At 30.4% G+C, this 13,614-nt stretch overlaps 3 protein-coding genes across 5 annotated transcripts in view; 1 reads left to right on the top strand and 2 right to left on the bottom strand.

Annotated features, from left to right (window-relative positions):
- Window positions 1-9,547, bottom strand: part of LOC125048949 (protein spinster) — a 31,601-nt gene extending 22,054 nt beyond the window's left edge. Inside the window, exon 1 of one of the 3 annotated variants that reach the window (XM_047647925.1) lies at window positions 9,054-9,547. In XM_047647925.1, the coding sequence (XP_047503881.1) occupies window positions 9,054-9,258 (205 nt within the window). In that variant the 5' untranslated portion in view covers window positions 9,259-9,547. The remainder of the gene's footprint in view (window positions 1-9,053) is intronic. The other 2 variants (XM_047647924.1, XM_047647923.1) reach the window with 2 other exon arrangements.
- A 294-nt stretch (window positions 9,548-9,841) lies between these two features.
- LOC125048952 (LDLR chaperone boca) lies at window positions 9,842-10,733 on the top strand. The gene is made up of 3 exons (XM_047647930.1): window positions 9,842-10,043; window positions 10,136-10,390; window positions 10,511-10,733. The coding sequence occupies exons 1-3, from the start codon at window positions 9,916-9,918 to the stop codon at window positions 10,683-10,685; spliced, it is 558 nt and encodes a 185-aa protein (XP_047503886.1). The 5' UTR covers window positions 9,842-9,915; the 3' UTR covers window positions 10,686-10,733.
- Window positions 10,734-11,123: 390 nt separating this feature from the next.
- On the bottom strand, window positions 11,124-13,265 carry LOC125048950 (replication protein A 32 kDa subunit). The gene is made up of 6 exons (XM_047647926.1): window positions 13,100-13,265; window positions 12,944-13,029; window positions 12,156-12,377; window positions 11,834-12,019; window positions 11,483-11,685; window positions 11,124-11,241 (listed from the first exon to the last, which is right to left on the bottom strand). The coding sequence occupies exons 1-6, from the start codon at window positions 13,107-13,109 to the stop codon at window positions 11,157-11,159; spliced, it is 792 nt and encodes a 263-aa protein (XP_047503882.1). The 5' UTR covers window positions 13,110-13,265; the 3' UTR covers window positions 11,124-11,156.
- Window positions 13,266-13,614: the final 349 nt, after the last annotated feature.

Genomic DNA, 13,614 nt, shown 5'->3' with positions numbered 1-13,614 from the left:
GCGGCCAATTTCTTAATCTAACAACATAATCTCTACTTACAAGGATTATATATAGTGTAATATTTAGCTTTCATTATGTTACGAAACCCTTCCGTACCAAGCTTAGATGGTAATGTTAATTTATGTAATATATCTTAGACCAATACAATAAAGAAGTGTCAGAAGCTTTGAAATCACAACTATCAACATTTTAATATTATAGGCTCAGGTTTTTACAATGAATTTGTTTTAGAGCGACATTATGATTTTCCACTAGCTTTTTACGTTATTAGTGTAATACCCGCAGGTAAGCCTCCCTATAAATCGGGGAACCACAAATAATTCGTTATAGATCGGCAATTTTATCTTATATCAAAAACCCTGAATTTTATCTTTTCAACCTTCAAGCTGTTCACAACTAAAAAACTTTCCATTCGTAAAGAATGCGGCGTACGATTACTATTAATTTCTACTAATTAATATTGTTCTACTACCTACTTAATATTTTTCCATTACATATATAATTTTTTTCCACTAATTAATATTTTTAGTACCTAGAGTAGGTATATCAAGGGTTCGTCAGTAATTAATTAATAAGTCCCATTAAAATTTACATACAAAAATGAATACAAATTTCGCAATAGGAAGGAAATTAATTTAACTTTCAGATTCACATATATCAATGAAATCAATTGAATGCAAGTGTGGTTCGAGTGGTACTATTTTAAAGCACTGAAGTGCACAGTACATTTACTAGCAGATGGCTAATAAATTAATTAGGAACAGGTCTTTCATTACTGTATCATTTGTAGTGGGAAAACAACATCTAAATAGAATACACAGCGTGCTAAAGAAAATTTAATACTCAATGTTTGTTATGATGTAACAGAATTTACCTCAAAAAACTTCCTTAGCCAAATTTAAAGATAGAAATAACATTAGAAACTCGAATTTTTTACTAATTTCAATTAAATCAACTAATTAGTAATGCATGAATAATTTGGAATATTATGTATAGTCAAATAAAATGTTTACTTTAAATTATGGGATAGATAAATAAACCTTTTGAGTTGGTAATAATAGTGTTATGTAGTATATTAATACTAGTGTTATATACTATTTATATCTCGGCCACACGTTCATAGAGGCAAAACATATAATAACACTAAGACTTAAAGAACCTTATATTAGTTTACTGCAGAATATTAAGTCGGCATAGTATTAGCCATAATTATCTTAATTATATAGCCGAGATTGTAATTATTATGAAGTCGACCTTCCTTTTGTGGACTTTAGTAGAAAAATTAAATTATGAATTATATACCAGCCTCTACAAGTCTTGGCTACAGTATGTCTGTTTCATGGATGTCTCAGTCGATTGGAGCCTGAATACGCGCAGTCCCTTATCGTTGAGGTTAGCGTTATCGCTTCAGTGTATAATGACTTGCAGCTGTACTCATAAGGTGCCTTGATTGAAGTCGATATTATTAGCATTTTCAATTATCTCAGATGCAATGCCTGATTGATTCGTCCGTGAGTACTTCATTTTAATAAATTAATGAAGTGAATCCGAATTAAGGTCAATTTTCATAGTTTTGTTGATGATATGCTACTGACTGTCTGTCGAATATATCGCTTATGTAATATTAAACTTCACAGGGAAAAACTGGAATACGAAATTAAACATGATGCCAAAAAAGCAAGTGAAAGCATTAAAATATCAAGTAACCAGTTCAGCAAATGTTCCGTTTTCTTAAAAGTATTCCCCGCTGTCGGATAAAATTTGCTAAAAGTTACATTATTTTAATATATTTTAGTTTAAAGTAAAAATAAGTAACACTTCTATCTGTCTGTTTTATAACAAAGATACATATTTTAATACAAGCTGTCAATTATGTCATTAACCCGAAACAATTGTTGGGTTACCGGGATTCAAACTTCTGTACATTGTTTTAATATATTTAATAGTTTAAAGTAAAAATAAATAACACTTCTATCTGTCTGTTTTATAACATAGACACAAATTGAAATACAAGCTATCAACTATGTCATTAACTCGAAAGAATTGTTGTTACCGGGATTCAAACTTCTGTAAATTGTTTTAATATATTGAATAGTTTAAAGTAAAAATACGTAACACTTCAATCTGTCTCTTTTATAACATAGACACAAATTTTTATACAAGCAATCAACTATGTCATTAACCCGAAACAATTGTTGTATTACCGCGATTCAAACTTCTACACATACACATACATGGCGTATATCTTAAGCGCTAAAAAAAGATTAATTGTTTTGTAGTATTATACATCTCATCCATCTCGAAATGACTAGGGTAATAGAAACTAAATGGATATAAAACATTCAATTTCCCGTAAGCCTTAAAAACAGACTTTAAAATAATAGGCGTTTAACAGAAATCGTAAAAACACCGGCACAGTCGTAACTTTAGGCGGCCCTTTGCTTTTTATTGCATCTTATCTAGAACATAGTCAAGTGGCTCAAATGTTGGGAAACGTCCGGGCAAAGCTTTCCATATTATTTCATATTCCGTATCTTTTAGATACACAAAACCTTATAATAAACTAATTAACTAGTATAATTAAGAATTTTGAAGCTTAATGGGACCAAAAAAATTTTTTTTAAAATTCTTATACCTACTACGTCTAAGGTTGTGTATTCTAGTAGTGATGGAAAGAATACGAATATTTCTTCAATTATATATTTCCCGAAGCTTCCAAAAGTATTCATTTAAGCCTTCTACTGTCGCCCCAAAAAGATAATTTTCAACCGTTACAAAATGTTGTGCTTTTTGTCAGTAGTTAATTTAAATTATTATTATATCTTAGTGATAAAAAGAATATTGTTTGTTATTTATTGCTTTTTTGATTAGTCGTGTTCGCCGAATTGTAGGTTCGATTTTCGTCAAGTAGTATTCGTAAATCACTATATAATACGTTAACGTTAAAGCAAGGTTACGGTCTTAACGTTAAAGCAAGTTTATTAAATAACACCTAACGTGGTTTGAACCTTTTCAATATAACAAATATTGAAAAGCGTCCGTTATAGCGGAACCGGATTTTTTTTTAAATAATTTATAAATTGTCTTTGGTTACAATGAGAATTAAGGTCTAATACAACTAGTATTTGTCGTCTATGATAACTATGTCTATGACAACTGCTAGAAAATAGGGCCTCAAATATCATAATTCTACGTAAAGGAAGTCGCGTGCTTCAGCTCGTTAAACACACTTGTCAGTGTATAAATACAAACATACATAAAAATCAAATAAAACTTACGTAACAACGGATTTAGAGATGAGGAACCGAGATAACGTCTCAAACATGATAACTACCTTTTTATGTTTGACAGGACTTATAGCCGCGGCAATAATTTTTATTTACATTATAAATAAACTAAGCGTACAAAATACAAAAAAAAAGTAACCTTTACTGAGAAATTAAGGGTTTATATTTTATTTAATAGAGGTTTTAATGATTCAACTTATAAACTACTAAACCGATTTGTACCAAAGTAGCTGTTGTTGTTGGCTTATCAATAGAAATTTAATATTTGTATGAAAGACGGAGTTCAGTTACCAATTGTGTCTATGGAAAACTTATTAGACTCTTGAGGCTGAATATTATTCTTGTTTTAGAAAAAACAAACTTGATTTTTCAGAATCCATTATTAGTAGTTGAACATCTGTGCAATGCCGCACTGCAAATAATAAAATAATGTACGGAACCCAACAGTGAAGTACGTAGAACCCCAAAAATATTACAACCTCCCACATATTTAAGCCCTCGCTGAGGAATTATAGAGGCAACCTTTACCATATTTCATTTATTAATCGATGTGTACACACCCGCACCCTATAATAATTTAAAAGGGGACAGCGGGGGTTCTTTTATTACTAAAAAACATTCCCCAGATCAAATAGGATACAAAAATATATGTTGTAACTAAAATAAAATGCAATCAAAATTTTTACTGCTTGACTATTTATAAATTCGTCACGCTTTATCTTAGACTTCATAAAATTATACGGAAACAAACCTTTAGTTAATAATTCTTTTTTCAAATAACTCGTAGTCATAAAATGAATCATACAGTATTCAGACTGAAACTGACAAGCTGTCAAGTATAGCATTTGACATTGTTGTTGACAAAATGTTTGCAAACACGCGCACTTTTCATGCCACTTTCGAGTATTTCCAATTAAATTTACTGTGTTGCATTTCTCACAATTACATTCGTAAAAATTACGTCAAACAAAATTTTTCACATTGTAAAGTCACACTTTTGAAGAATTTGACAGAATTTAAAACGGGAAAAGATGTTTGTTACTGGTGCTATGGTTACGAATGGTAACCATGGTAACAAATTTTGAGACATTTCGGAATACATACGTAGCAATAAGTGCTTGAATAGGAATGGATATGGACATACAACTCTAATTGGTAGTACGCTGGCTTCCAGGATATTTACGAATTAAAAGGATTTACCGTCGTTAGCATGTGGTTTGTGCTCAGCTGCGTTCAAAGTTAACCACTCATATTTTCAAGTGCTCGAACGGGCAACATTTTATGGCGAGTTTCTATATATATACGCCAATTATATTTTGATAGCGAAATAATTTTAATCATCAGTCGACAGCTGAAGAGAAATTATTAAATTTTTGCAGTAGCGCGTTAGGGAAAAAATATGAGAGTAAATTTTTTCTATTGTTAATGTAGTTTTTTCTACAAACGTAGAATAAGGTGAGAGATAAATTTTTTTTAAAGTATAACCTTTAACGCGTGTACATACACATGTTTTTACACATGATCGCCTGTTTACATACTTTAAAGTACCTACTCGGGTCTGAGAACCTTCAGGGACTTAAATAGTTTCGTAGTAGGATCATTACAATTATTATGCAAATGTATTTATTTTATAAGAAAAAATTTATAGTTTAAGTTTAATATTAATATATTTAAATAAAACAAAATTACCTGTTAACGTGTAAAATAGTCACAATTATCTCAATTTGCAAGTTTATGAAATTTGTTCACAAGTTCACTAAATTTATAAAATAAATTCTTGCATTACGCAAAACATAATATTTACTTCTCATATATCTTCATATGTATTTACTTCTTCCTGCATGTTGTTATAAAACATTTTATATTTTAAATTTTACAGATTTATGTTTTAGACTACGAGGCTAAAAGTCAAACACCTTAATAAAGTTATCTTAAAACACAGATCACGTCTCGCATATGCAACAAATCTCCAAACACATTTCCAAAAACTTGTTTATCTTGGAATAATTGTTAGAATACCTAAAACTGACAACAGCTTTATAGTAAGGATTATTCTTAAATCTAAGATTAGACTAGAAACATGTTAAAAATGTTAGTTTTGAAACATCATTAAAACTTATCGTCTATACTCTATACATTAAACTGTTTTTCTAATGTTTGTTAAAGATGACAACATTTTTTTAATTCAGTTTGTTTGGAACTAAACTTTTACACATTTGTTGTTTGTTCAACAAAACATCTTTCTAATCTAACCTAATGCAACAGCGTTACTCCAATATTTCCGTTTTGATATTAAGAATTGTTTTTATAACAAACCTTTAAACAGAGTTCATCCGGGAGTCATCGGACTACAAACTAATAATAGTATATCTAATTTTAATCGATTAAGATAAAAAGTAGTTCCTCGAAAGATCAAAGCTCAAAGACATTTCTCAGTTGAACGCATCTTGGGCCGATACATAAAATTCAAAGCCCTTTTGAAGTTTCTTTGCCCCATAAAAAATCATCAAATATAGATAATCCTTCATTGTAGATTGCCGTTAGAGATAAAAGTAGGTACTTACTATATTTATAGCTAAAATATTGTGCGGAAAACTGCGGATAGCTCGCCGTTTTTTTTCCTCTCAAACACTTCAAAACTTCTTCAAATTACGTGTTTAAAGACGACGTAAAGTTCCTTACGCAACACTAAGTCAACAATTATATTTAAACAAATGTGTCTACTATCTCATCAAATATGCGCAGTCTTACCAAGGCAAACATGCTGTCGTAGTCATCTTCGAATCATACGTGAATCATGGCCCTGACCTACGTAACAAATGATAAAACTAGATTGTATTACAAAGCAACGAGCTATTACCATTGATAACCCACTATTGTCTTGAAAATATTTCTTTCGTTATTAGTCATTTGAAAATTGTATGAAAGATTAAGACAATGGTATCTAGATCACAGTGGAATGTTAAGTTAAAGTATGAAGATTATAAAAAGTTAACCTCACTTCAAATTTCACTTCACAACAGGAACTGATTCATCTTATTATTTAACTATTCCTAAACTACATTGTTGACGAGCTTCATGCTTCTGCTGCTAGGTACAAAATAGACATGGTCATTCCGAATTCTTAAGAATTTCGCGTAGTTGATAAAACAATCGCGTTTACGTACCGTCATAGAAAATTAAACTTTGTTCAATTATTTTAAGGTCCTATTTTAATTAAACGTGTAATATGCCTTATGCATTGCCACGGTTATATGAAAAAGCGAAGGTTTACAAGTATCATAGTTCAGTTTACTTGTTAAAACTAACTTTTTGATCAACTGCGTGTAAACTCAGCGTTGCTTCGGAAAGTCACGCACATATAAACTATATTTAAAACTTTACATGGAAATTAAATTGTTTGATAAAACGCTCCGTTGTGTATTGAAGTCCCACATCTGTCCCTACCATTACCAAACATCCATAGGGAAATCGAAAGCACTTCACATAATGGTGTTTATACAAACGACACCGCTCAATATTTATCTTGCACTTGGGGGTACCGTTTTATACCACAAACAGGTTTATAAATCACTCTTATAAGGACAATACCGATATACATATTTAAAGGGAACATTGTTGCGTGGAGCCCACGCGTGATTTGACAAGAGATTACTCGTCGGGATACGTGACGACGACCCTTCTTGGGTGTTCAATAATCAAAAATGTGCCTACCGCAGAGACGTTACAGTATTGGATAAAACACGTGCATGTTAATTTAATACTAAATTATGGGAAGTATTTAGATTCCTTTCCAAGGATCATTTCGTAATGAAAGCTAATATATTATGAAAAAGTGCCTGCTTGTAAAGATTGTAAGTAATATCTGCTGCACATATAACGACCAACGTTTTACTAAGTTACCTAGAACTTTGGCATAGGTACCCATTTATTTAAACTACGCAGTTAAAGAAGCACCAGCTAATACTGAAAAGGACATTTAGATATGGTACGTTACTGTACATATTAAACCAATCAAATCCAAGTCAAAAGTGTTTCGTGTCTCTAAACTATTCATGCATGGCAAGAAACATGCATAGATAAAATCGGTACTTAAGAATTAGTAAAACGCCGTTCATATCATTACGTTAAAAGCTTTATCGATTATAGTCAAGTAATGGCCTGATTCATTGACGTCGTCGCCCGATCACGCGATAATAAGGCGGGTTCTCCCAGACATTGATTAGTCTATGACCACATTAACCGATTCAAACGCTTTACAATAATTATGAGTTATGTAAAACTTTAGTCGCTTTAGGAATATTGAATTTAAGTCACACTTTGCCTATTTAAGCAATGTTTGCAATAAAGGTCTACATAAAGATAAATTAAACTGTATTCCGAAATTAATACCTTTGAGTACCGCATGTCGAGTCAATAGCTTACGGTAATTTACTTGAAAGCAAGATATCACAAAAAAATTATTTCTACTTGAGACGAAAAATAAACACATTTGTTTACATTTATATCCAATAGGCGCCAATGTAGGTCGGGAAGCGGTAAGTATTATAGTAATAAAGTTATACATATTTCATGTTTTTGAGCTCTTATGCCAACCACCGTCATTGTAAACGTAGCTTCACAGACAGGGTATATATAAGATATTTCTAACTACTGTAATTGTTTGAATATAAATTATTTGGAGTGGAGTTTGTAGGATATTTAGAGTGGTAAATAAAAGAAATATTATATTAATTATAATTACCATTATGTGTCTTATGAAAATATTTTCTACTAACACAACTTTAGGCTATGTAACTGTTGTACTTTGGTATCATAGTATAATTACTGACTTAATAATTTGATTCATATTTTCAACTATAATAATAATCTATAATTATTCATTTCATGTGTATATTTAAAGGCTGTAGAATAAAAAAGGAGCTGAAGATCAAAGTATGCCCAGGTCCTATATAGGTCTGTATTGCAATGTGTGGTTGAAATTACAAAACATCAAACTTGTATGAAAAGATCTGAGAACTCATATTTCTGATAGAGTTGGTCCAAGTAACAGTAACATAGCTTGAATCAAAAAAGTAATGAGGTTTATGTACCCTGAAGAATAAGAACATAAAATCTATCTATGACAACTCAATCTAGTTAATCTTTCAAATAAATATTATTACATTAAAATTAAAAGCAGTTTTAAATTCATCAAATCACATAAAATCTAGACAATATGAATTGGGCATTATATTAAAATGGCATGATTACTGTAATTAATTAAAAATGCTAACTATTTGCATACTTTATAAATAATTACTAAGATTTCTAGATATGATAGACGTTATTGTATATTAGATTACTAATTTTAAAGTTTTTTATTTTATAATAATTAATATGGAATGCAACATCTAATAGATCTATAAAAAGTCCATCTAATAAAAAGTGATTATCTAATATATTTTTATAATACTTAAGAAGCCTAGTATAAAACAATATGACATTTTTTCTAATATTCAAAAGAACTAACTTAATCAGGATTTATCTTTAAAGTTAGAGCAAGTTGTTGATACAACTTGTTATATATGCTTTATCATTTTATCCTTGGAAGTAAAAATTATACATGGTATATATACTTGCCTATTAAATACTACTTTATTGGATTACTCTAATAAGAAAAGTTAAAAATGTACTAAATCTTACACTTTTAAATCAGCAATCTCTACCTTTTCTCAATGGGTAATTCTACAATAATTAGATCCAATTAGAAAAAAAAAACTAACCTGCTATCGTGAATCTGTCCATGTAATTGATGAGGTTAACGAAGCACAGGATCCCAACAGTCATGAATTCTTTTAAAGTAACATCACTTAAAGTTTCACGTCTTCTAGCCTGCTTCTCCTGAAGAAGCGCAGTGGCAGAATCATTGTCTCCATTTATCACCAGCTGCTGATTAGATGTGTTAGGAGTTATACTGCTTTGGTCCATTGTGTCCAATAAACAATACTAAAATATGATATAACACCTTCAATCACTTGACCGTAACGAAGAGACTTGAAATTTAGAAAGCGGACAAAAAACAAGAAGTATTCTTTTCCGTGTATTAAGAACAAATCTTTTAATTTAATTAAAGTAAAAAATTCAATTAAAAATCCTAATAATTTTCTTAACAAAATTCAAATATGCTCATCGCGTACAAACACGATTAATGGTCAGCGGCGGCGCAAGAACTGACAGTCTGACAGCAGACAAGCTAAAAGTCTTAGGTGAAAGTTTAGCTGCAGTCACTGACAAGCCACGAATACACAACGTATTTATTTGACAGTTATTATAAAAAGCTACTCGCTGATCTCGCGCACATTCGTCACTTCTGGAGTATTCAATGTGTCAAGATAATTTGACATTTCGCAATGACATTTCTTAACAGATCACACTGTGAGTGTGAGATGATCATATGCCAATGGACTTTGTATCCGGCTAATAAATAAATTAAAAAAAAAAAAAAAAAAAAAAAAAGATGATCATAGTTGGAAATTCGTAAGTCTGTTTTACCGCTTACTAAGCTGTCGTAGTCTGAAATAAAGAAACAACAAGTTTAATTTTTATTATTTAGTAGTTAGTACAGATTCAATAAATAAAGAAACCATGAATAAGTCTTTGTGTCTAATAGTTCTGTATAGTGTTTGTATATTGTCTAAAAAATTCAACGATGAAGAGAAACCGGCATGGGCGAAGAAAGATATTCGCGATTTTACCGACGCTGATATGGAACGGTAAATAAAAGTAGTCAGTGTTGGCGTTGCAAAATAAAAGAATTTATTAAGATTCCCAAGAGAATCGGTTACATTTTATATTTCTTTTACAGATTATTAGATCAATGGGAAGAAGATGAGGAACCTTTACCTGAAGATGAATTACCAGAACATTTGCGGAAACCACCTTCAATTGACATGACCAAATTAGATATGTCTAATCCAGAAACAGTGCTTCAACAAACTAAGAAAGGTCAGACGTTGATGATGTTTGTGACAGTTGCTAATAAGCCCCAAAGAGCCAGGACTGAAGAATTAACTAAGATTTGGCAAACTGGTTTATGGAGTAATCATATACAAGCTGAAAGGTATATATATAGCATAGTTTTCATACATTATATGTTGCTAGTAAAATTAAGATATTTAATTTTAAGCACTCTCTTACCATTGGTTGCCTGGAAATTGTTAAAAATTAAAACTTTTTGCAGGTATCTTATAGATGATGATCGAGCTATATTTATGTTCAAGGATGGCTCTCAAGCTTGGACAGCAAAAGAATATTTAATAGAACAAAATGAATTAAAGAATGTTCAGTTAGAAAGTCAAACATATGATGGGAAGTTTCCTGATGTTAAAAACACAGCAGTAAGAGATGAATTATAGATCTGAATAGTATGAGTGTTATATCAACCTCATTAATATACTTTCTTGACAAATTGTGTACTTTTCTGGTACCCTATAATTTATGTGTTAATAGTTTAAATGAATTCATGAGAGATGAGAAATTTTTCTACAGCCATTTGAGCAGTTTTACCTGATCTAGATAAAATCTTTGCAGAACTGAATTTTAATTACATAGTAGATCATTTATAGAAATGAACAAGATATTATTATTTTAATGAATTAATAAGATGTACTTGTAGGTGTATTACTTTTATCATCTAAAGATATGTGGTAATTGTACATACATAATATTTTTAATTTAAAGAAATATGATCAAAAATAAGTTTAATTATATTTCTTTCTTTTGTTGGAATTTTCCAATGTTTTAAGCAGGAATACAGGTTAATTTCCATATTTATTTATTTAATAAAAAAATTATAAGGAAAATTTGTTTTAATTTATGAAAACAATCTAAAAGGCATCTGTGGCACGGAAGTGTTCTTCATCAATTGTTGAATAAATGTGACCTTCATTACACATCCATTCTAGTATATTCCTGTAATGAACATTTAATTATGATATGATTACTAAAATGGTAACTTAATTCAAATTGTTAGTATAAGACAGTAGTATTAATAACATTTTCGTATGTCACCCTTTAAACATAGATAGGCTACTATGTAATATCAGACAGTTAAGTCATTAAAATTATTTATTTTACTTTATTGATACTTAGTGAAAATCTAAGTGCCGAAACTGCGTCCACCCACCATAACCATACCATAATTGATACTTACTCAAACTCAACACTTGGCATTTTATCCTTAAGTGTTGAATAAATATCTTGTTTACTAATTCCTTGTTCAAGTGTAGATGCTCTGATAAGGTTATAAACCATCATTTGACGAGGATTCAAGCCATTAACAGAACCATTATCCATTCCCATTAAGGAGTTAGCTGGTACATTGCTTACAAATGTTGATGTATCTACTGGTTTTTCCTAAAATTGTATTAAATAGCATTAATTTCTGTATCATTTTAACTAAAAATATAAATGTATATTCAAAATCATACAGAAAAACTAAGAATAAATTACAGACTAGCATGAACTATCACATTCATGTGCCAAATTACTTGAGTCACATTACCTTCTTAGAATCTGCCTCCATTTTGAGTTTATTGTGAATACATTGCAGGTAATGAAATGTTATTAGATTTACATCTTCAACAGGCATTATCTTAAAAGCCATTAAAACTTTTTTGCCCTTATTTGTTTTTACATTTCCAAATACTTGAACATAATCATTTACTTGAACTTTAGGTGCAGACTTATCCTATAAATAAAAATTGTTAGTCTAAAATTACTATATCAACAAATAAGAATTTGTATTTTAAACTAAAATCAATCAAGAGAGGTGCCAACAAAATTAGCACCAATATCTTATATCTACTACATAAAACAATACTCACATCTTCATCCATAGCTTCTTGATCTAACCAAAGAACTGCTTTCATTCTACCGGTTATGTCTTGGATTGTATATGTTATCTTTGTACTTTGTATTCTGATGTTTCTTACTCTAGCAACAATGGAAACAATTTGAACCTCTGTTCCCCATATTTTAACACCCTCATCTCCACTGTGTAAGGCTTGTTTAATAACTATGGGAGCTGTCCGTGATGATCTACGGCCCTGTAAATCAAAATATTTTTTATTAAAATTAAAATATGTAATATATAAATCAGATTTTAATATCTGTTAAACAATTCATTCATAAAACCAGGAAGACAAATAAAAAGATGGGAAGATGATGTGCAAAGAGTAGCTGGCCCTATGTGGCTACGTAAAGCTAGAAACAGAGGAGAGTAGAAGCCCTTAGAGGAGGCCTTTGTCCAAGGTCAAGCTGTCTAACAGAAATCAACCGGATTGCCAATTATTATTAGTATTTATTTTTAGTGTAATTTTTTAGTATTTCACATTTTTATGTACTAGTATAAGTAATTACAGCAATAAAGGCTTTTATCATTATAAACCATTCATTCCTTCAAACTCCAATAACATATTATTGAATTATTTAACATTACTCAAGAATAACTAAATAATTTTTGTAATGAGAAATAAAGTTCTTTAAACATTAGAAACATTATAACTAAAGCAAGTAAATATTGGATTTGCCATTTTTTTGATCAAAATGATTAAAATTTTATACTATTACACCTATAACTAAAAAAGCTTTATAGTTATAATTTTACACATACACTTTTTTGGCCTTGGTTAGGTGTTGCTGCAGCATTCGCAAATTGATTGGTAGAATTAAAAAATCCGCCGCCGGCAACGGATTGATCTACAAAAACATAACACATACAGATTGATGATTTCAGTTAAAAATTGACAACGCATTTGAAGATACATACCGTTCCACATTATGAATCAATCTTATAAAGATTACTATAGTAGTTTATATAATTTCGACAAAATATTTACTCAGCGATAAATAAAACACTCTTTTTTTAAATGTTCCAAGATGTTTTTTTGTAGATTAACGTTATAAACTATAATAATTACATAAAAAAATGAAATAACGAAACTTTAAATCTTATTTGTATTTGACATTCCGCATTTTGGCGGGCTGTTTAATACTTACTTGTCAATTGTCAGTGCACTGTGCATTACTTGTAGGTCAATGTCAATGAACGTCAGCGTTGCAAATTACTATATTGTTGATTGTTCCATTAGTCCATTGAAATGTTACAATTTGAGGGCCAAAGCGAACATTATTTTGTTAGAGGACGCAATTTTATTCATGGGACATGTAGGCAGGGTCAATACAAGCTTAAACCTAAGTTTGTGGGGTTGGCGCCCTTGTCCCCCGGCCACCATCTTTGAAAAAGGGGGATAACATGTTTCTGGCTATATCTCCTAAACTATC

Source organism: Pieris napi, chromosome 4 (assembly GCF_905475465.1).
Source record: "Pieris napi chromosome 4, ilPieNapi1.2, whole genome shotgun sequence".
In the NCBI taxonomy this organism is placed as follows: domain Eukaryota; kingdom Metazoa; phylum Arthropoda; class Insecta; order Lepidoptera; family Pieridae; genus Pieris; species Pieris napi.
The sequence above is the reverse complement of the archived record's forward strand: the minus strand, read 5'-3'. Positions and strand labels throughout refer to the sequence as shown.